Source organism: Balaenoptera acutorostrata, chromosome 11, assembly GCF_949987535.1.
Source record: "Balaenoptera acutorostrata chromosome 11, mBalAcu1.1, whole genome shotgun sequence".
NCBI classification, from domain to species: Eukaryota; Metazoa; Chordata; class Mammalia; order Artiodactyla; family Balaenopteridae; genus Balaenoptera; species Balaenoptera acutorostrata.
The window spans coordinates 27160091-27183344 of NC_080074.1; the positions used below are offsets into that span (position 1 = coordinate 27160091).

The 23254-nt window shown below is 46.6% G+C and overlaps 1 protein-coding gene across 2 annotated transcripts in view; it reads right to left on the reverse strand.

The window, feature by feature from the left end:
- The window catches only part of PLXNC1 (plexin C1), a 305776-nt gene that overhangs the window by 138185 nt on the left and 144337 nt on the right, over positions 1-23254 (reverse strand). Inside the window, exon 1 of one of the 2 annotated variants that reach the window (XM_057556152.1) lies at positions 5481-6913. The exons of the other annotated variant lie outside the window; for it this stretch is intronic. Coding sequence (XP_057412135.1) covers positions 5481-6539 — 1059 coding nt within the window. The 5' untranslated portion in view covers positions 6540-6913. Of the gene's footprint in view, positions 1-5480; positions 6914-23254 lie in introns of those variants that run through there. 2 annotated transcript variants of the gene reach the window in all.

Sequence of the window (23254 nt, forward strand, 5' to 3'; positions counted from 1 at the left end):
CCGAAAGGGTGAAGGAGCTAATTTAACTCTGACCTATAGATTCTTGAGACTCGGACTCTAAACTCAAAAACAATAAGACTTCAGAAGTTTTTCTAGGTATTTCCTTTGGGCAATTAGAAGAGGATAAGGAACATAAGGGTAGTGGAATGAGCTGGTTACTTTAGATGACCCTAAGTAAAACTGCAATGAAAACAGTGGAACAAATTCTTATCCCAGGTGCCTCAGCTGGACTACAAGGGAAACTGCGATACCTTACAGCTGTGGTTCTAAAAGCTGAATGTATATTAGAATCACCTGGAGAGCTTGTTAAACCACAGATTGCCAGTCCCACACCCTACTCTGAGTTTCTGATTGGGGCCCAAGAGTTTGCATTTCTAGTAAGTTCCCAGGTGATGCTGAATGCTGCTGGTCCAGAGACTACACTTGAGAACCCTACAAGTTCTTGAGGGGCTTTGTGCCCTACAGCACAGAGCCCTCTCCTCTTGCCCACTGAAAGGCACGATCATGCACGTTATTAAATTATACCAAAGTAGTGTCAACCATGCTGGGTTTCTATGGTCAAAGTTAACTCCCAGATTGGCAAGACCAGAAGCCTGGTGAGTCCAGTGAATGGGTATTTCAGAGGAGTGGAGGACGCCAGTTAGGCTCGGACTAGGGAAGAAAGAGGCCCCAACACATCAGACATCCAGAAAAAGACAATGGTTAAGGGAGTCTGAGGTGGCCAGGTTCAGGAAAGTATGGCTGCCAACAACAGAAAGCATCCCCAACATGATCCCCCATTTATTAATTCAACATATATTTCTTAAGGTGCTATGCTAGGCACTCTGGGTTCAACAAAGAACAAAATGTTACAAGGTTCCTGACCTTCTGGGGCTTGTATTTTAATTGTGGCTGCTAATAAAGACAAGAGCGCCTGTAACCCAGACTTAACAGGTTGAGATTTCTGGATTTAGTTTATGAGCTAGTTCTTCTGTCTGAGAACAAAAACTGGGAGCTGTCCTTTAAGGTCCTGTAAGTCTCTCTGAGGTCGTTTATAAGCCTGAATACAAAACGTGCTGGCACTATCTAGAAATTGACAACTGAGGAACTACAACCCTCCCAAAGTCTGAATTTCAAGTGCTCAAATATGCAGACCCAGAAACCCCGTTCGCACTCAAGGATTCTCTGTTCTATCGTCTTATGCCCAGCAAACAGCTGATCCCAGAGTAGTTGCAGGGGCCTAGCCTGCTCCGTGTAGGACAGGATTGACACCAGAACCCAATGTCTGCGATGCTGGACTGTCCACGGCTGTGTGTTACAGGTCCAGGTCCTCAATCCTCTACCATTTACCAGTTGTGGAAACCAACCAAAGCTCTCCGGGCCTCAATTCCTCATCATAAAATCATAATGATAACTACAATCCTTGCCCCATAGGGTGATTATGAGAATCAACCAAAAATAAGGCATGTGAAGTGCTTAGCTCAAAGCCTGGCCATAACAGTCATCCAGCAGTAGTAGCTGTGATTGCTTTTCCCTCTTTCTAAGTGGTTGTTGGGCTTTTTAAATCTCCCTTGCATATCAGATGTGTGTATGGGGGTAAAATTCACCATCTAGTCCATAGACTGCAAAGTGGCTAGACAGGATCATAACAGAAACTGAAGAAGAAATAAACATTGCAGGAAGACTGTGGATTTTGAGGTCAAAAAGGTTCACTGCCGAGTGGCCCTGGGACATCACTTCTGTATGCAGTAGCTAGAAGTGTCTTGGGTTACTGTCTGTTGGAGAGCATGCGAGTGTTTTGTGGTTGTCTGCATGACAGTTAAATTATGTCAGGCTTTGGAATTATGTGAGTGTGGAGGAAGCGGGTGTGTCTCTCCACAAGTGGTAGAATGAACTAGAAGAGTCAGTCCTGTTGGCCAACACAGTAGGAAACATGCCACCCTCAGCATCTATAGAGGGGGTGGCCACCATGTTTAAACCACAAGCAACCCCAGGACCCAACTATGGCAGCCAAACAATCTGGAACAATCAGACTTCAAAACTCAGGCACACACAATTTTCTACCATATGCCAAGGATAACAGGAGTTCAGAAACAAGAGGAAGTTAAATTAACTTGTACACAATTTGAAACATTCACTTTTTATGTTAACCCAAGCACACAGATATGTTATGGAATAGAATGAAAAAAAAATCACCTTAAGTTTTAGAACACACTTCAAGGGGCACCCTCCAGCCTCAACCCCGTATCCTAGGGGAGGTTGGTTACTGCCTCTAATTAGGGGACTTTGAAGGGAAAGTCTGAAGCACCAAAGTGGTGGAAAGAATACAGAAGTAGATATTGCGAGACCTGGGTTTAAGCTGGAGGCTCTGATGCTTACTTTGCTATCCTGAGCAAGTTGCTTAAGTGACCTTGAGCTTCCTCATCAGGTAAATGAGAATGCTCCTCAGAGAATCAACCTTAGACTTGACGAGGGCCTCAAAAGAAGTAATATAGGAGGAAGTGCCGTACAAATATTTATTAGGATTATTAGAGAGTGTCTACAGAATTCGGCTGCTTGGGCACGTCCACAGGCTGAAGCTCTCCTGCGATAGTTGTGAAAAGGGATTCAAAGTTGGAGGCAAGACAGAAAAAGTCACGGCCCAATGTGTGAATGGCTGAGGACACACTCATTGCACAAGCAACCTGTAAATTAATCTTTAGCGGGAGAAGCTGAAGGCCAGCAAATCAGCCAACAAGAGATAAGGAGAGAACCAAGAAATAAGAAAACAACCCAGTCACTCCTGTCACTTTTCTACCCATGGTTGACTGAAGATGGAAAATAAGAGCGCGTCATCCAGGGGAAGCAGGAGAAGGCAAGCAAATCTAGCCCCTTGTGCCTTGCTGCCTGTGGATTACTGTTAAAATGACTGTGTCTGCTCTGGAGGAATCACTGTTAGAATCTCCTGAGGCTCCCTCTAGAGTGTTGCCAGTTTCATCTATCTTAGGCACCTGTAATTCAGCATGCCTTCTCCAAAACACATTGAAAACCTGAAAATAAAACGCAGAACAAATGCAACCCAATGACATCATTGTTCTGAGTGACAACCAGGGGCACACTGATCCCATAACCCCATTATATGGGGCTGCCACCTGCTATTGTCCTTTCAATGGCAGAATCAGTGGCACCCAGCACAGAGCACAAATATTTGTGGAAGAATCTTATCTGCCTATTTAATAGATTAGAAAATTGTCAGCGTTTTCATCAAAACGACAGCTTTTTTTTTTTCATTCAAAACCTCTCTTGAAATTCAATTCCACTAAGGCTTTTTAATTCATAAGAGCAACAAGGAATTTACTTAAAGAAAAAATGCAAAACTCCAAGCTCCTACCTGTGCAACCGTGACAAGCTATTGTTTGAACCGGAGTATATTATTTAACTTGGATGACAAGCTCAGGGGGTAGAGACCCCGTCTTTCAGAATCCGCAGCTCTGAGCACACTGGGACCTCTCAATAAAACAGCAGCAAGACATGCTGTGGAGGAACCTATCTTAATTATTTATTTTTCCAATTCCAGATTTTTGGCAGCAAGTGTTTATCCCTTGCTTGATTTCCAAGGGGCAGCTACCTCCCAGAAGCTCCCCATGAAGATGGATCAACAGCTCTCTGACTTTCCCTTCCCCTCATCCCAGCGCAAGTAGGAACACCTGATCAAGCCAAAATGTGGATTCTGAGTGCATTCAGGGTGCCTGCTGGGTTTGGAAGGGAACTAAGTCCTCCAGGCCCCAGTGGGTAGAGAAAGGCAGTCAAGAGAAATGTTTTGGCTCCACACATCTACACAGCTGTCAGATGGCAAAGCTTGGACTTCCACTGTTATCACCTGCTGAGGGCCCCCGAGAGGTCTTGTCATTAACCCCGGAGACCAAGTATGCCTAAAGCTCGACACCAAGTAATATGTAGGGGTACTTTCAAGTCTTTCAACGGAGAAGTCGAAGGTGATGATTTTTGCCAAACTTGAACTGTTACATAATAAGGCTCTCACAAAGACAGATATTAAATGTTAAATTATACTTGTATAGCAAGACGAAGTCATTTAGGGAGCATTATGCGTTATTTATGCTTTAAAATAATTATAGCAGTAACTAAATGAAGGCATTATGTGTGTGCCCCAGTACACAAGTAGTGGGCAAGGAAGAAGAAGCAAATGACCATTCTAAGGGGCCTTGCGAGAGACCTGTTTTTTCTTTCTGGATAATAGGGCTAATATTTGGTTAAGATGTGCTCTGCGTGGGTGGGGATGGGAGCGTTTTTCCATACACTTACTAATATACCTTAGAGCCAACGTGCCCTCTATGCTTACACCACAAACGTACCAAACACAACACGTTTTTCCAAGTAGAGACTTCTCGCCTTCCTCTCTGACACATTTTATATCAAAACAATGGCAACACCTGTAGCCGTTCATTTCTGCTCTCTGATTTCCGTCCAGTTATAAAGGAGGCGCTCAGCAGGCTCCCCTCTCAGGAGCCATATGTGGACTTGACATGCCAGCAGCCTTGGAAGGAAGACGGCCTCGGAGAAGTGCACAATGGCTCCATAATCCCCATCAACTGAATCCTCTTGAACCGCCGCTTTATTTTCCAGTCAAAGAAATGCCAATCTCAAGAGTCAAGCTGTGGCTGCCCTGGGAACCCAGGGGAAACCTCTGCCGTTTGCCTGGGTGGGTGGTGCCTCTGAGCCGCGCGATCTAGTCAGGCAATCTGGAGCCCAGAAACTGCCTGAAGTACCCTAACACTTTCTCTTGCTGTCCCCTCTAGGGCGAGGCTTTTTACCCACAAAGCCACCTCCGCCTGCTCAGCCTCTCCCCCCAGCTGGAGACCACAGCTCACGCTCAACAGAGCCACAGCCCCGCCCCCTTGCACGGGGTCACGCGGAGGGTTCTGTTCCCGCAAGCCTGAGCCTCTGTTCCAGGCTAGCGCTGACCCATGTCGAGCAGGCTACCAACTCCTCAGACCACATCACACGTGTTACGGGGTTGGTGGGGGGAAGATGGGGGGCACAAAGACTGGGGTGTGGCAAGTCCTTTAGGTGCTGGGGCTTCTCTGCCTAGGGCACTGTGTTTGGTAACGCCGTTGAGGACAAGGGTCAAAGCCACACGCCCGCTAAGACCACACACCTGGGGAAGAGATTAGGGAAGGGCGGGGGAGCGGCACGGCGAGGCTCAGACCCAAACAAGCGCCCATGTTTGGATAGAGAAGGATGGCAATGGGATGCAGCCACCAGAGTTTTGAGCCTAACTCCTACCCCCGCCACCTCCCTTCTTACACTCCCTCGGGGACCTCTGGCCGTGCTTTAGAGTAGCCCGAGGTCTCGGAGACCGTAAGAGAACGGCCGTCGGGCGGCCGCCGCCGGGCTGTGTAAATCCGGGACCTGGTAAAGGTCAACCCTCTCCCTCCGGCTCTGCCTCGCCGGCGGCTCCGCAGCAGGAGCGCTCCCCGCAGCGTCACGGGGTTAGGACTTACGCAGTGGTTCTCAGCCTCGAAGTCCCAGCTGCAGGTCTTGGTGCGCGCCTGTATCTCCCTCATCCTGAAGAGGCAGAGTGCCGTGGTGGCGGGGGAGCGCCTCTCCTGGTCCCCTCCGGTGGCCGCGCTGAACACGCCCGCCCAAACGTCCAGGGCCTCCACCAGGCTGGAGGAGAGCAGCAGGCGGCGGCCGTCGGGGTGGCCGTGGCCGCAGTCGAGGGCTGCCTGGCCCTGGAACAGGACCTCGGAGCTCTTCGCGATGCGCGCCATGCTGGGCCAGCCGGTGGCGGCGCCGCTCGTGTAGTTGTAGGGGTAGTAGGGGAAGTAGACGCTGCCGTTCCAGAGAAAGGCGTCCACGAAGTGCAGGCTACCCCCGCCCTCGCGCAGCTTGAGGCGTCCCGTCTCCTTCGTGGCCAGGCTGCGCCCCTCCGTGTCCTTGAGCGCGATGGCCGTTTCGCGGTCGGACGCCGCGGGGTTGCAGCGGCTTGCCGTCTCGGGCTCGGGCAGCACGTAGGTGGCGGCCACCGCCAGGTACCAGCTGTTCGTGTCGCCCGCGAGGTACACCACGCCGGCCGTCGAGCCCTGCGGGTGACACGACACCACCTCGGTGCCGTTGCGCAGGGAGCTGCGGCTCAGATTGCCCAGGGGTCGCACCTCGCAGGCGCCCCGGTCGAAGGTCCAGCCGGTGAGCAGCAGCCCCCCGAGGCCGGCTGCCCCCTCGCGGTAGGGCAGCAGCAGCTTGCTGAAGCTGCTCCCCGGCCGGGGCCGCACGGGGGGCGTCAGCGAGACGGGCTCCGTGCAGTTGCCCGCTTGGTCCCGGTATAGGCGCGAGAGCCTGTGCTCCAGGCTGTAGTCCAGCTGGTCTAGGCAGCTGCCGCTCGCCACGAACACGCCGTCCTCCCGGCTCACCGCGATGGCTCCGATGGCTTGCTCCGACCGCCACACGGGCTCGTCCGCGCCCCGGCCGGGCGCCGCGAGCGCCAGCAGATAGGCAAGCAGGGGCAGAGGCGCGGCGGGGCGCTGGGGGCGCGGCGGTGCCTTCCTCCGGGAGACCTCCATGGGGTTGGGGGGGCCGCCCCCGGGCAGGGCGCGCGGCGGCGACGGCGGCTCAGGCGCGCGGCGACTGAGACGCGGGCGGCGGCGGCTCCTGCGCGCGCTCGGGCTCCTGCGGCCGCCCCATCCCAGCGGCTCGCCCGGGAAGGAGAACGGGGAGGGCGGCGCGCGGCGGGCTCGTTCCGGCAGCCTGTGCAGCGGCGGTGGCAAGCCCTGCGCGCTCCGGTGCCGCTTCCTCCTCGCCCTCCTTCTCCGGAGAGTTCCTCTCTGTGCAGCGCCGGCGCTCGAGGGGAGGCGCGGAGGGGAAGGGAGGGGACGGGCGGAGGGGAGCGAGGAAAGCGGGGAGGGCTGGAGAGGTTCGGTGCGCTTGTGCGTTTCACTTTCCCATTGTGAAAGTGGGATGCAACTAGCCCCCTTCCTCATCCTCTTCCTCCTCCGCCCTCCGCCCTCCGCCCTCCGCCTCCTGGCCGCCCGCCCTCCCTCCCTCCCTCCACGCCCATCTCCCCTCCCCTCTTGATTCGGTGAGATAGGGAGGAGGGAGGTCTCGTAATTTGGGTTACTGTGTAGGTGGCCTCTTTCATCTATTCATAACAAAGCTGAGCCGCCTGCCGCTGCCGCCGCGGCCGCCACCATCGCCCCTTGGCTCGCCTGGGGCTCCCGGGGCGCGCTAACAGTGCACCGAGCTGGCTCCTGCGCCTGTCCTGCCGCGGGGCTGTTCCAACGTTCGGGTTTTGTTTACGAGAGCAGCTGGGGGGATACGCAAGGCTCAGAGAACTGAGACCCAGGGCGCCGAAGGGTTGCAGCTGAGGCCCGGAGCTCGGGCCACTGGGAGGCTGCGAGGGCGGCTGCAGGTGTGGAGCGGCGGGAGGGAGGCCCTGGGGAGGAGCGCGGGAGACGGTGGCGAGCCGGAGGCTCAAGGGACCCAGGCGCCCCTGTGACAGGGGGTGGGTTTCCCCGGGTCAGAGGAGTGGGGTGGAGGAAAGGCAGGCGCCAAGATTCTGGTCTGGACAATCCCTGGGGCCAGAGCTCCCATATTTGAAAAGGTTCTCCAGTCTCCCTTGGCAACGGAGTCCCAGGGTTTCAAGCCTAGCACTTAGAAAGTTCTACTCATCGTCTAACCTGAATGATCATGGCTAATATTTATTGAGCACTTACTGCTTGCCGGGTCCTGCTCTAAATTCACTACGTGGATTAAGACTCGTTTAATACCCGTAACAGCCCTATTAATTAGTGACTGTTATTATCACCTCCATTTAGTAGAGAGGAGAATGATCACGGAAAGGTTACAGAACTTACCGGGGTCCTACTGATGGCAAACAACGGAACTGAGATTCGAATTCCCATCTAGCTCCAGGGGGGCTTACACCACCCCCTCTAGCCACAGTTCCACCTGTGGTCTTTACAGTACTACCTGGAGATCATTCTCAGCAGGTGAGACAGAAAAATTCCCCAAGTTAAATGTTCCAACCTACCTCCCCAGCCCAGCCTTCTAATCTCAGAGCCAAGTACCCTTATTTCCCTAGAGGCTCTCCCTCTGTCTCCTCCTTTCCCACCTCTTTCCTTTGGACACTCTGAGGTCTCACCAACTCATCCAGGGGGCAAATGCCAGCTGGGTTGCCCCCCAAACCACCAAGAATTTCTGCAGCACAGTGAATATCTGAATCATTGCACACCTGGGTGTAGGTTCATGATTTCTCAGAAAGGGGCCCCAGAGGATGCACAATACCTCCCAGCGTCCTGAGGCAGCTGATAGCACCACCAGCACCCTTACCGTCTGGCAAGTGATCCAGGGGGTGCAGCAGGGGGACCCCGAGAACCCTATGCACCCCTGGGAAAGGATCTCCGTCCCGTCTCAGGCTATTTCCAGGCCAGAGGCCCCAGGGAGGTTAATTGGTCGCAACCCCTTTCTTCCTTCCCCTCCCAGTTTCCCAGCTCTAGATAGAATCTGTTTGGGGGTGGGGCAGGGTGCATGGGCTTCCTCCAGATGCTCCTGAAGGAGCAGCTGTTGCAGGTTTGAAACTTCTACAACAGGGCTCCAAGTTCTCCCTAGTGCTGAGGGATAGGGCAGGAGAAGGAGGTCTGGAAGGCTTGAGGAAAGGAGGGTGAAGTGAAGCAAGCAGCAGAAGAGGAACTGGAGTTTCGGCCCTAGACGTGCAGTTGAAGACTCGCATCATTCCAGCAGTAGCTCTCATATTCTGAATTCAGAGTGGTCATCTTTCTATTCATCATTTCCTTGTTTGAAGTTGGATAACATTATCTTTGCCTGCAGGGAGGCAACAAATGCTTTCCCACAAGCTGTCAGGTGGCTCCTTCTGCTGCAGTGACGGCGGGTGGGGTACCAGTGAGGAGAGAGGAAGAGGAAGAGGAAGGCCTAGAGCTACCAGGTCGATGTGAATCAGGAGATCTTAGGCAAGGCTAATCAGACGCTCTCTGCTCCAGAATAATCAGGCCTTACTCCCCCCCATTCCCTACCCACCTGAAATGTTTTAAGAATTTTGGCACAGCTGGAAATCTCAGAAGCATCTGCAGAAGCTCATAGAACCCTTCACAGCATAGTAGAGGATGTACGTGCCAGTATTTTGACAATGTTCCCTGTGAATGATGAAGAAACACAATGATCTTCACTGCTGTCATGAGCCGGCTGTGGCAGTGTTGTTATGTGCTGAGAAGCAACAGTTCAATTCCATTCTGGAGATAGTTTTACTTCACTGGTAACCAAGTAATTTCTCTAACTCCCGTAGAGTTGGTACAATCAGGAGCCGACCATCTCGGGAGCTATTTGGATTAAACATACTCTGTGGTGTGGCATTTTGATCACTACTCAATTCATTGCTGCCTCGTTTTGAAAAAGAAACAACATCTCAAAAAATACTACCAGCGAGAAGCATAAATGGCTTTGATGGCTACAGCTTCTTGCCATTCTACTGGGCATAAGCCCCGCTCTTGAGAGCAGGCTTCTTTTCTCTCCCATTTAATTGTATGCAGGCTCCTATGGTGAAAGAAATCAGAATCTGTGCCTATTTTTTGGCATGAAAAATGTAGAAGACTAGGAAGCATATTATTGTGTTCTTTGCTGAGTCTACCCTGTTTTGTACAAACATGTTTGCCCCATTCCAATTTTCCTGTGTACTAAAGCTCCACCTTCAGGACACAAGTTCACATTTGAAAACGGTGGGAAACATGAACAACCAAAATAAATATTTAGGCATGTGGATTCCGCATGTTTTTGATCGCTTTCTCTTGGACACCGCTGTCTGGCCAAGGGTGCAAATCCCATCGGTGACAACACTCCCCTCTCCAACTGATGGAGCCCATCCTGTTGGGTGTCGCGTATCGTACATTCGGAACTCCTTGTAACACAACTGGCTGAAACCCAAAAAAAGGAAGATGGTGCAGATTTATCCTCCAGACAGAGGCCTGCTACCACGGAAACAGGCAGTTCAGACTGATTCCGAGCAGCTTTTATTTGTAGCGTTCACTAGATGGGAAAGTCTTCATAATGAAAAAATATCAACTCCCTTAGGCACCAAAGGCAATCTGGGTTAACCAAACCATCCACATTCAGACTCATTTCTGCTGGACAGGACTTTATAGATGCCGTGGTTTCCTGCTGAGGCTCAGGACATTAAGAACTGGTCGGCAGGCAGTTGGTCAGTCATCAGATGGCTATCGTTGGTGCTTCAGTTTACTTTCTGACGTAAAAAATTGTGACAGTGGTCTGTAGGGATGACCGGGTCGGCAGAAATGAAAAGCAACCAAGAATATTAGTTCTGGCGGCCAATGAATTCTCTTTATACCTTATTTATGTAGCTACAACCCCCTGGGAGGCATCTGGGAAACACCACCCAGTGGGTTGAATAGTTCCAGTGTTGTCCTTCTAGGACTTAAGACAGGCCACTCCCTTCTCCACAGCTTTGCTCAAGTCTATGTGGTCTTCCACATCGAGGACCTTATCAGAGCCTCTAGCCCCCTTTGTGACTGACGGGAAAGAGAAATGAGCCAGGCTCCTTTCTAGTCTGCTGATGAGTAGACGGTTGAAAGCAGATAAGATGAAGAGCCATTTAATAAGTTTGAATTGATGCTGAGAGACGAGTTGAATACACTTCAATCAACATGGAAAGTCAGTCAAAGGCACAGTTAAGATGTGGCTGAAGGAACATGGTGCCTCGTCTTCCCTGCCCACCCAACATGGCCCCAGACAATTGCTGAGCACCCTTAACCTTGGTGATGGTGCCCGTGTCTTTGGTTAAAGTGATGAAGGCTCAGTGGTGTTCCTTCAGTAGGTGGAATTTGGGTTCACTCCCAACATTACAGTTGTCCTTTGGGACATCATGTTGTCCTCATGGTCATTCACCAGCAGACATACGATTGATTGTAGATGGGAGAATGTGCAAAGTAACAATTCTTTACTCAAGATCCAATGACTTCCTTTAAGCTAAAAAAGGGCCTTCACTCAGCTTTAGGGATAGATGAACTATTGCCTATGGAAAGGATGTAAAATGTCCGATGTTTTTAAGAGACAGTGGTGTCCAGGACATCACCCTGCCCCCCTAGTACCCCCCTTCTCATGTAATATACTCAGTGTCATGAAGTTTCTCTTGATCCCTTTCTCCAAAACATTCACCAGAACCATCAGTGGTTAAGAGTCTGAGACCATTAACAGCTGAAAGCAAAATATGGTAAATCGTCAGCCATCACCATGTTTTTTCCAGACCAACTGGAGTTCACCCTGCATGAAGCACACAAAGTCATCTGTAAATTATTACTCCGGATTTGGGGGACCTCTGTAACTTGCTGAGCAGTCTCTTGGTCACCAGCTTTTCTCTCTGATTTTCACAAGATTCGGGTCTATCCCTGCTCATATTTTTCTTGCTGCTCTTCTGAAATATGGAGCCAAAAGGGCATCACGGACTAGACCCAAAATGCCGATCCCTCTTTAATACAATGTCTTTTCCCATGTCCCTGTTCTGCCATCACAGCTCTGAGGCTCCCTGTCAGCGTAATTCTAGGCCCTGAATCCTTTGATAACTGGCAGCTTGGCATAAACCCATTCAAAGAGAAGAGCTGCCAGAAACCGGGCTCTCATATTAATAAGAACTTGAATTCTTGAAACGAATAGCAGGAGATAAGAGAAACACGCAGATAACATCACAGTCACTCATATTTCTGTTTCCTTGAGATTCTGACAGGGAGATGCTTGAGCTGACAATAAAGTTGCTGGACTTGGCTGTGAGTGGTCTGCCGCTGGCCTCCAAGCTGGTACCCTCCCTCCAAGCATGGATGGAGAAGTGACCTAGAAGGCTATTTAAATGTGTGCTTTCTGTTTGTCCACTGATAGAATGCATGAAACACTGCTAGGCACAACAGAACTCCTAGTCTTTCTCTCCAAATGTTTGGCTCCCCCAAATCTGGATTTGGAAAAACTCCATTTTTCTTCCTTTTGCACAGGCTGTCCTATGCTAGTTCAACCTGGTAATACAGACAAATGGCAACCTGACTGAGTGGGATTATGTATTTTTTCCAGCTAAATCATAAAACTAAAAGCTTTACCTTAAAAGTAAACTGAGAACTACTGGGGGCTAAGGGTTCAAGAGGTGGTGGGGGTCAGCGATGGTTCTGATCTCTAAAACACTGCTGAACATTTGAAGTCTATTTTCAAATAAGACACGAAACTGAACATACTGCTTTTTCCTTTTTAGACATTTCTCCTTAAGTCTGAACTTCAGCAGTCCCTTCCATACAGTCTAGAAATTCCATTTTTATTCATGATTCCCAAAACAGGATTATTAAGAGACTGCCATCCTTCCTCATCTCCAGACCTCACCCCACCCCACCCCCACTAATATTTAAAGATAAATCAGATATTCTTGGTTCCTTCATGGCTCAAGGACAGGTGACACACACAGTGTTCTATGGAGTAGAAATAGAAACCATCTTGAGTTCTAAGGCCGGTACTTTTTTAGAGGGTACTTTGTTTTTACCCTGCTATGACTTCTGTGCTTTAATCATCTGAACCAGCCAATCTGAAACCAGACTCCCCTCCTTTATTGGACATTCTTAATGGTGATTAAATATTTACACTGTCAGAAGCCTTTTCTTTCCCTACCACAAAAGCTGCAATTTGGAACATTCAGCTTTAATTGTGAGGAGAGGCACACTTACATTCATCGTCAAAAGAGTCAAAGATGCTTTTCTCAGTCTCTTTGATTGGGGGGGGTGGCTGTTGGCGATAGGATAGGTGTGTGATCCCAGCAAATTGGATTTCTTGCTTACTGAGGACTGGAGACGGAGCTGTTCTGAGGCCGCTTAGCAGAACTGGGCTGAATCAAGGCCCCCTTGTGGATGTAGGACCACTGGAAGCCCACCCACTGGAACCCAGAACTCATGGACCTGAGTTCTCGCATGCCCGACTGTGGAGTAGGTGAGGTTTGCAATCCCAGCTCTCAGAATCCCTTTATGTGCCCACCTCTTCCTTCTTTGGTGGTATTACCTCTAGCCACTCCAGCCCCTTGGGAAGCCCAGTATAATGACTCAGTGCTTGGGCTGCAGAGTGGGCCACCACGAAGGGTGAGACCTGTACAAGGGCTTCCGGCCCAGGGGGCAAGAGGAACTGAAATCTGGCCCGCCTCGTGCTCATCAAGCCCTGGACCCTGGCGTGGGGTTGGGTGTGCCCCAAGGAAGAGATGCTTTTTCTCTGTACAAAGACTTTATAAGGCTAGTGGTAGCCTTAGTCAGGCCTAGGTTCCAGACCCAGTGACCCTACCACCCCATAACCATGTAGCCTTGGGCTCTGTGAGCCTCAGCATTCTCACTGTAGCCTGGAAATAGTAGCATCTAACCTCATGGGGTTTTCAAGCATATTAAATGACAACATCATCATCATTATTATTACCATTACTAGATACCAGGGCTCTAATGCTATGTTAACCCATTATTAGTCTGCTAGGGCTGCCATAACAAAGTACCACTGACTGGGTGGCTTAAACAACGGAAATCTATCTATTTCCTCACAGTTCCAGAGCCTACAAGTCTGAGATCAAGGTGTGGCAGAGTTGGTTTCTTCTGAGGCCTCTCTCCTTGGCTTGTAGATGGCCATCTCCTCCCTGTGTCTTCACGTAGTCTTCTCTCTGTACCTAACTATGTCCAGATTTCCTTGTCTTATAAGGATGCCAGTCATACTGGATTAGGGTCCACCCTGATGCCTTCATTTTACTTCTTTAAAGACCCCATATCCAAATACAGTCACATTTTGAGATACTGGGGGTTAGGACTTCAACAGATGAATTTGGGGGTGGTTTGGGTGTGGGGAACACAACTCAGCCCATAACACTCATTTCAAATCTCATCCTTAGGAAAGAATTTTAACAGCATTTCTTGGGCATATACCCAGTACTGAGCACATTTACTTGGGTTTGACAAGTACTTAAGACTTATGCTCATCCCCTGGCTCTTACCATCATTATTGTCAAAAACAACTAGTATTTACTAAGGAACTTCCCTATATAGGGCTTTTTTGCTAAGAGCTAGGGATATATTTGGTACTGTCTTCCATTTTTAGCAATGAGATATTCTTTAAACAAGCCAGGCTCTTACATGCCTCCATGCCCTTTCATATGCTGTACTTTTCATCTAAAACATCCTTTCCCTCTTCTCCACCTTGCAAACTCCTATTCATCCTTCAAGACCCAGTTTAAAAGCCACTTTCTCCTGGAAGTCTTTCTTGAAAGTGTACTAGAAGCTCTGTACTAGACTATGAGCTTTTTTTTTGTTTTTGTTTTTTAAATCAAATTAAAATAGAAATCAAATTCTAATTCATCTTTGTGCCCCCAGGAACTAGCACAGGGCCTGGTGTATAGTAAATGTTCGTTCATTTATTCCAAAATGGTAACAAGTATCTCTTCCTTGCCAGGCTCCCTTCTACCAGTGTACTTAAATCTGCCTGTTGCATTTGTTTAACTGAACTGATTTCTCCACTTGGTTGTGAATTCCCTCCCCCAAACTTGAATAGCATTTTGCCAGTCTATGAAAGTATTTAAATCTTGCAGTTTACATTCTACACTATACATAGTTGTGTATATAGTTCTTCTATTCGATTGTAGATTTCTTGAGGTCAGGGATGGTGTCTTATTCAGTTTATTGCCATAATTCCCTTTATGCCTCAAACTTTTCCTTCATTTACTTGCTCATTCCTTTAACAAATACTTTCTGAGAACCTACCATGTGCTAAGCATGTGTTTATGGCTGGGGCTGTGGCAGTGAGCCAGACCGATGGTTCTCTCCCTGTGGAGCTTCCTAGGCCTTGCACAGTGGTCAAAAAATATCGGTTGAATTGCGTTCTAAAGACTGTAAACTCTAGGGTCAGGGAGTCATTCTTTGGGGTCCTCACAGCCCCAGATACAATGACTTAATCTAGCTTATGCACAATACATATTTACCAGTTTGTGAATTTATTCTCTCTGTAGAGGCAGAGAACAGAAAAGGAAAAAAGCAATATCCAGCCACACACACAAAAAATATTATTGACAATATGGAGAAGCAACCACTGAATTCAAGTCCAAGCATTGTATTTGGATTATTGTTAATTTACAGCATCTTTCAAACTTTGTTTGAAAATGGCTTTGTGTTGAAAAGGGAAGAGTCTTATACTGTACTTATGTTAGACACGCTTATAATAAGTATAATAATTATCAACGGAGTGCCAATAATACTTTAAGAACTCCACTGAGCCTTAAGGTCACACTAGTGCCTAACAGGTATTTTAAATTAAGCTCTTTAAAATTGAAAGGGCACAGATTCAGCATTCTCTATTTTTTAATAAGCAAAGATTCTAACAAATAAAGACCCTCCTTTTCAGGGTAGAAACTTCTGTTTATAATACAAATTTTCATCTAAATTTGTTAATGGATGCCTTCTAAATCCAGTGAGAATTTAAATAATTGCCACTCTTTAATACACCTTGAATGATATTCTATAATTTATTTGAAAAATATGACAATATGCCAGATCTCTGAACCCTTACAGAGTGGAGGTCACACCCACCAACAGACAAGTAAGTTTTCAAGGGTATATCATTCCATTATGCTTAGAAAAAGCCAAGTTTTGATACACCCTAGGATTCCCCCTAGTGGATATAAAAGGTACTTGATAATAAAAAAATAGATACATATTCACTACCTGAGGGAAGGTGGTGGGTGCTATGGTTTACAAGCTTTCTTTCATCCCTTCCTAGCATCTGTTCCCCAAAGTTGGAAGTATGTCGCCAATTAATCAAGATTTGACTAGCACTCCTCTTTCTGTCTAGTGTCCATAGTAATTAAGGTGTCTGCCTGCAGGCTTGCAAATGCAGCATGAAATTACAGTCAGCCTTAGAACAGAGCAATAAACTGAACATTCTTTAAGATACCACCACCTGATTTCCATTAGACAATCAAATTCTCAACTGTAACTATTTTGGTCCAAATTGATATGGTGCCTTCATCCGAATCATGAAAAAGATTGGCTCTTTTCAGAGAATCTATTAATAACTATGTCAGTGATGGTCAGCTACTTAAAAAAAAAAAAGTGCTTCTGTATATTGTCCAAATCAGATTTGCTGGCTGTCAGTCTTCGTTATGTCTTTTGAAAAATACCCACTACTTGCCATGTAGAATGTTTATGAATTCATTCCATACACACTTGTTGATTATAGGCATAACACTAGATATCAGAGGGGGGAAGGAGGAAACAGATATGAATAAGACACATTTCTCAGCCTCTGAAAAGCCGATCGTCTACTCTGACATGTCAATTTTCTGTCTCCTTCACTGGTCCCCTTCTTCTACCTACCTCTTTAAGTGTTGATGTGTGGGCAACCATGGTAACTATATTTATCTGCCATGAAAGCTTTACTATCACTGTTCTTCTGGTAATAGAACCCATCCCTGTACCCCCAACCAGATGTGGGCACATGACCTAGGTCTGGCTAATGCTAGTGCCCCACAGCTGGCAACTGTGTTTGGGCTAAGGATAGGTCATGTGACCCAAGCAAAGCCAATCAGAGTTCTTTCCAGGGATTGTTATATGAACAGTGGGAGAGAAAAAGGTCTTTTACTGGGATAGCTTAATCTGGGGCTACCAGTGACTTTGTTCTCCACCTAGTAGAAAAGTCCAATCTGAAATAGGAGGCAATGAAGCAAACATTCAAAGAGAAGCAGAGATGAGACAGATAGACACAGACACACACACATACACAGGTTGATTGAGGCCCACCAGGCTGAGTCCTCAGTCTTGGTCCTTTGACTTCCTTTGACTTCAGCTGGTTTGGGTTGAGCTTCTCTCCCTTGCTCTGTCTCTGGTCCTCTCTTATCCCGGCTCTGTTCTCCCTCTCCATATCACCAATTGCAATGGGCTTCCACCATCACTTACCTGCTGAAGACTGTAAATCTCTACACCAGAGTGATCTCTCGAGCATTAGATCTGTATGTCTAAATGCCTAGTGGTCATCTTCCTTGGACGTTCCACACGCATCTCAAACCAGCTTTCTTCTACTTTCCCCACAAATTCCTAGTTTTAATGGATGACACCACTGTCCAGTCAGGTTCTCAATCCAAAAGCTGGAAGTCATCCTGGATACGTCCCTCAATGTATCTAATCAGCTAGCAAGTCCAAGTCCGTTGATTTTTATCTCCTTACAATTTCTCATTTCCAAGATCCCTTCTGCTCTCTCATTCCTACTCCTTAGTGCAGCCCCTCATCGCTTCACATCTGGGCCTTTGTAGGTGAGACTGGTATTCCTGGTCTCAGGCTCATTGTCTACTCCCTCACGTCCAGCTTTTGCATTGCTTTCTCATTTTCTTCCAAGATGGAGAGTTGATTAGGTTTCTTACTGTTAAAAAATCCTTCAATGCCTCTGCATTGTTTTCCAATCTTTTTATGTCATGGCCCCATCAGGCTCCACTCTGCTTGGATCCACCATCCTAGATCCACACGAGGCTACTTGCCGCTAGAAGTGATCAGCCTAAGGGCGCTGGCTTCCAGACTCTGCCCAGCAGTCCCAGGGGCTGAGAGGGCAGGGTAGTATCTCAGCATACCATATGCCATATTTTTGGGGAAGCTCTGGCTTAGAAATTACTGCTTACACTTCTTAGCTTGACATATAATGTCCCCTACTGCCTGTCTTTGCAACGCTCTGTTCCCATGCCTTCATGCGCACGTGTAACTGCTCTGGGCTGAGCTAATTGGCGAGTAACTGTGCAGGGCCAGTAAACCTGAACTCTGAGGCATCTGTTGGCACTGGTTGATATCCTGGGGGCTTTTGTTTTGTTCTGTTCTGCCTAAAGGAAGAGGCTGATGCTAGGCTTTTGTGGAAAGACACAAAGAAAAGTAGATGAAAACAGTATGCCTCCTGTTCCTCAGACAATCCCCTATAGAGCGCAGGGGTAGGCAGGAGCTAGAAGGTATACTTTGACCGAAGTCCTATGACATTCAAGGCATCCCCACCATCTTGGGGTCTAGTGATAGAATGAAACACAGAGTCAGAGAGAAGGGCTTTCTTGCTAGCTTTGCAGAGAATACTGTTTCAGTGTCAGGGGAGATACAGAGTAGCAGGGAGGAAGCCACATTCAAAGAAATTCCCCTGGGGTCTTCCTAAAGTGATTGGAGAGATTGAAGAAGAAAGGAGTTGAATCTAGAATTATGCAGGTCGAGGATAATCAGACAATAAAACTCAGGGGTATTAGTCATGTGACCTCATTGGCATCCACTGGGGAGACCTGTGAAAAATAGTTTACAAAAGCTATGTATATGTTATGATGTGTTTAGTTATAAGGGGGAAAAAAATCTAAATACTTGTAGCACAGACAAGTAGGTGTTAATTTTTTTTCCCCACACAAGGAGTCCAGTTGCCAGGATTGGTTGCTATTCAGTGTTACTATCAAAGAGCCCCCCGGGCTCTTATTATCTTTCTGCTGTCACAAGATAGCTGCCACAGCTGCAAATATCATAACAGTTTTCTAGACAAGGAGAAAGCTAGTTTTCTCCTAGCCAGACTCTGTCTTTCTATGTCCAAATGCAAGGCCCTGAGCCGCCTTCCCCTTATAACTCATTGACTAGAATGTGGTTATGTGCCCACTTTGGACCAATCACTGGCAAAGAGAAAAGGGATGACCATGTTTGGTGCCTGGTTGGCTCATAAGCCTTGGTCTGGGGGAGGAGCTTACCTTCCTTGAGATCATCCCAGATTGGAAACTAAGGTTCTATTAGCAGGGAAGTAGGAGGGAAGGGGAGGAAATGGGTGTTGGGTAGGTAAAGAATGCTGCTCCAATACTGATGGATTTATGGTTCCTCATTCCCTATTCCCATTGGCTAAATTCCTACTCATCCTTTGGGTTCTCACTCTAGCATCTTCTCTTTTTTTTTTTTTCCAGAATTGACCATCCTCTCCTTGGTTTCACCAACACACCTGGTTCATAACCCTATCTTTTCTCTCATTACCTTCCATTGCAATATGTATTGGCCTGGTGTCCCTATGGCCCTAGACTCCTTGGGGGAATTAGTTATATTCATCTTTGTCTCTAACGTCTAGCATGATGCCTGGCACATAGTAAGTGTTCAGTATTTGTGGAATAAATGTTGCATAAACAAATCCGAGATAGAAAATAATCATGTTAGCACTGGCATCTTCAAGCATGAAGGTCCAATAATATGCACAGTCGACAGCTATTCAATTCAGCCACACATATTTATGGCAGGTCTATTGTCTGCCAAGCACCAGAGGCAACCCAAGAGAAGGATAACACAGGATCCGTGAACTCAAAGAGCGTATGCACTGCAAAGATAACAAAGATGCAAAATAGCATCTGATAAGTGTCTCATTAGAGCTACAGGAGGGCAGTGGTGGGGGAGACAGAGCACACTGGGACAGGGAAGGCATGGTAATTAAAATCCACAGGTAATCCAAAAATCTTAATTTAATCAATGCTTTCAACCTCTGCCCATTCACAACTTCTTACTGATGTAGGAAAACTGTCAGATTTGAATGTCATTTCCCCTCGGGTGCCCTGCCTATCTGTCAGTGCACCTGTGACCTATAGTAAAAGAACCACATGGTAAACAGCCAAAGAGGAAACCAGGGAGAAAAGGGGACCTTGGTAATTCACAGCTCAGATAGTCAGCTCTTAAATAGCTGAAAGCTGATGCAGTTTTAACCAGCGATTTGAAGATCAAATGATTCCGTATTTCACAATTGTACTGCATTTGTAGTTTTTTTTAAGGTGTGTTATTGGGAAAGAGGTAACTAAACCAAGTGAAAGGCACAATGAAATACACTAAATGATTAATTTTATAGGCCCCTCTATGCATGGAAGCTGTGCTTTTGCAACAGGGCAATACTGAAATCACCTAAAGCGAGGGGAACAAGGCAGAGAGTCTCCTAAGGTGCTCTTAACATTTTTTGTGTGTTTGGGAGGGGGAAGGGCATGGACTTCTTTGACAGTCTAGTGAAGTCTATTGACTCTTCTCACAATATTTTTAAATTTTAAAACTTTTTTTTCCAAAAATTAAAAAAAAAATACATAGGATTACAAAGGAAGCCAACTATGTTGAAATACAGTTACAAAATAATAAAATCATGGCATGGTAACAGATGTGCTTTTTTAGTAACATTATAAATAACAAGATCTAGCAGCACCTCTAATATTTAATCATGATGTAAAGTAGAGATAAGTATGAATCAAGGTATTGGCAACAATTGTCATGTGATTTGAAAAGATCTGTGATGTCTCTTGTTGACAAAGTCACAGGTGCTACTATTGCTATTCCAATTTGTTGCCTACAATTGTAATGGAAGGAAATGCTAAATTTCAGTTTGAGAAAATAAAGATGTAATTTTGTCTTACCATCCAAGTTCACAGACCCCAGTTAAAAACTGCTGTTCTGAGGTCCCTTGAACACCTGGTGATGGAGTTAAGAGCCAGCGTCAGTGTGTGTTTTCCTGCTGTCGATGAACACAGGTCTAGGATGGCATTTCCCTCATCAAGTAATTATATTACAATTTATATTCTGCTCCTTAAAAAAATTAGGTTCTTAGGGAGATAGATTCAATAACAGGAATAGAAGAAGGGCCCTTCGAGGATGCTAGTTGGAAAAGACCTTTATTAAATTCATTCCCATTAACTCTTCTTGGAATGTGTTTCTCTTTCACTGGTGTTCTTGTGTTTTCTGCTGATTTAGTAGTTGCTGGATCCTTGACAGTCTCCTGTGGTATTCTTGCCTCATCAGATGTGGACATCTCCGACATAGGCAATGATTCAGGAAGCAGAAATTCATGCTCTTAGCCTAGAGAAGCAGTTGGACTGCTCACTGCATGAAGTCACTCTTTGAAAATGGATGAGCGGCAAGGCCAGGTCCCTCTGGAAGGGGAATTTTGTGTGCATTAAAATACAAATGAGGAACTCCTATAATTTTTAATCTTTTTTTTTTTTTTCCAAATACAAAGCTGTAATCATAGTTGACCAGGCTGGTTGCCATGGGGCTGGTGCACAGTTCCCCTTTCCTGTTTATTTTAAGTCCTTACCTAAATGAGAAGAGGAGAAGAGAGTGCAAAGGGAAGTGTCCTAACACAGTTGGGAAGGGTGGATCGCTATTTCATGGATTTGCAAAAATGAAGTTCCTTCTCCACTTAGAAATAAGCACAACAGGCACCAATTCTCCTTCAACAATTACTGTTTCGTTTAGAAGGTATGTCTTCAAAGATTAGCTTCCACACCTGTAAATTTTGTTTAAAAAGGTAAAAATCTATTCGATGGTAAATCTATATCTAAACTGTAGGTAATTAAGAAAAACTAGGTGATTGGGGGGGCAATCCTCAGACAAATCAGATTTATGAGGGCAACACATTCCAAAATATGGTGTTGTTACAGCTTCACGTTGGAAAGGCTTTTGACCAGTGACACACTTATTATTTTTTTAAAAAGTAGCCTAGGGCTTCCGTAGTGGCACAGTGGTTGAGAGTCTGCCTGCCAATGCAGGGGACATGGGTTCGAGCCCTGGTCTGGGAGGATCCCACATGCCGCGGAGCAACTAGGCCCGTGAGCCACAACTACTGAGCCTGCGCGTCTGGAGCCTGTGCTCCGCAACGGGAGAGGCCGCGATGGTGAGAGGCCCTCGCACCGCGATGAAGAGTGGCCCCCGCTTGCCGCAACTAGAGAAAGCCCTCGCGTAGAAACGAAGACCCAACACAGCCAAAAATAAATAAATTAAAAAAAAAAAAAAGTAGCCTAAAGTAAAGAACACATCTGGTGGGTGGTCATCTACTTGAATGTAGGTCATTTTTTTACCAGTCAGCAGCCACAGAACAAATCACTTCTTCATTTGTATTGGTATTTAAATTATAAGACAAGCAGAGCATAAATCCTATCCTATTACAGCTGTTTGTGTGTGTTTCTTTCGTTTTGATTTTGAATTTCTGGATCCGGTCTTGGCAATCTCTAGGGTCTTCCTGGACAATTATTAGGTTCTCAAGTAAACATTTACTGAACTGAATGTAATTAAAGAAGGTGTTGCTGGCTAGACAAATCAGCAAATGGTTTGTCTGTAAAACCTGATCAGCAGTGTTAAAAGATTTTCCACCACCAGTAACTTGAAGAATGGATTTTCAAAAGGGTCTAAATGGGCGGTGAACAGATTCGAAATGAACAAAATGCAGTCCGCCAGGAACCTGGCAATGCTTGATATGCCACTGTTGAATAAATTACTAGTTTTAATATTAATAGTGACCATGATTGCATACTGCCTCGTGCAGTTTCCTCCTCTGTGAAATGGAGACGTGAACAGAATGTCCATCATGGGGTTGTTATGAGGATTAAATGAGTGAATGCACGTAACACACTTAGACTAACACCTGCATATAGTGTTAGTTATTGTACGTGCCAGGAATGGTGCTCAGTGCTTCTCGTACTTTACTAGTAGAAATAACGAAGAGCCAGGATGAAGAGACACCTGAGGAGCTGGGGAGAAAGAAGGGTAGAAACTTATATCCTAGAGGTTTTCAGTTCAGTCCTTGTATTACTGTCCTTTTTGCTTAGAACAAGCGTCACCAACTCTTCATGTGGCAGCCTCCGGGTCTCAGCATCTGCTCAGACATGCCTCCTCTCACTCACAGTCTAAAGTAGGTTCCCTCATATTATTCCCTCTTTCCCTTTAGAGCATTTAATATGGTGTGTAATTGCATGTATCATTCTTTGTTTACCCAGCTCTGGGCGTCTCTACCACCAGACTGTTCACTCCCTAAGGAATTGGTTGTGTTACCCATTATCCTCAACTCCTAGCAAAATGCTCGGCACATACTAGATGCTCGGTGAATGAATGAATGTATCAGTGTACCTGTAGTGCACAAATGGAATAGATGAATGTATCATTTATTCACACATGAATAAATGAATGGAATGAATGAATGAATGAATGGAATAAATGACTGAATAAATAAATGAATGCTGTAGGAGGTTACCACCAGCCAGCATGGCATCCACTTGGTCTACAAGAAACTTGTCTCTCAAAAGCACACCAGCACTTAGAAGAGTGACCCACACACACACACAAAATTACAAAACTGACACTGTATTCTCTTATAGCTTCTTCCAGGATCCTAGGATTTGTGTCTTCCACCTCCAGAGAATTTTAAACCAGCCCTACCTCACCATATACTTCCTTATTTTGATCAGGTTTACAAAGAGAAGGGGTGGAGA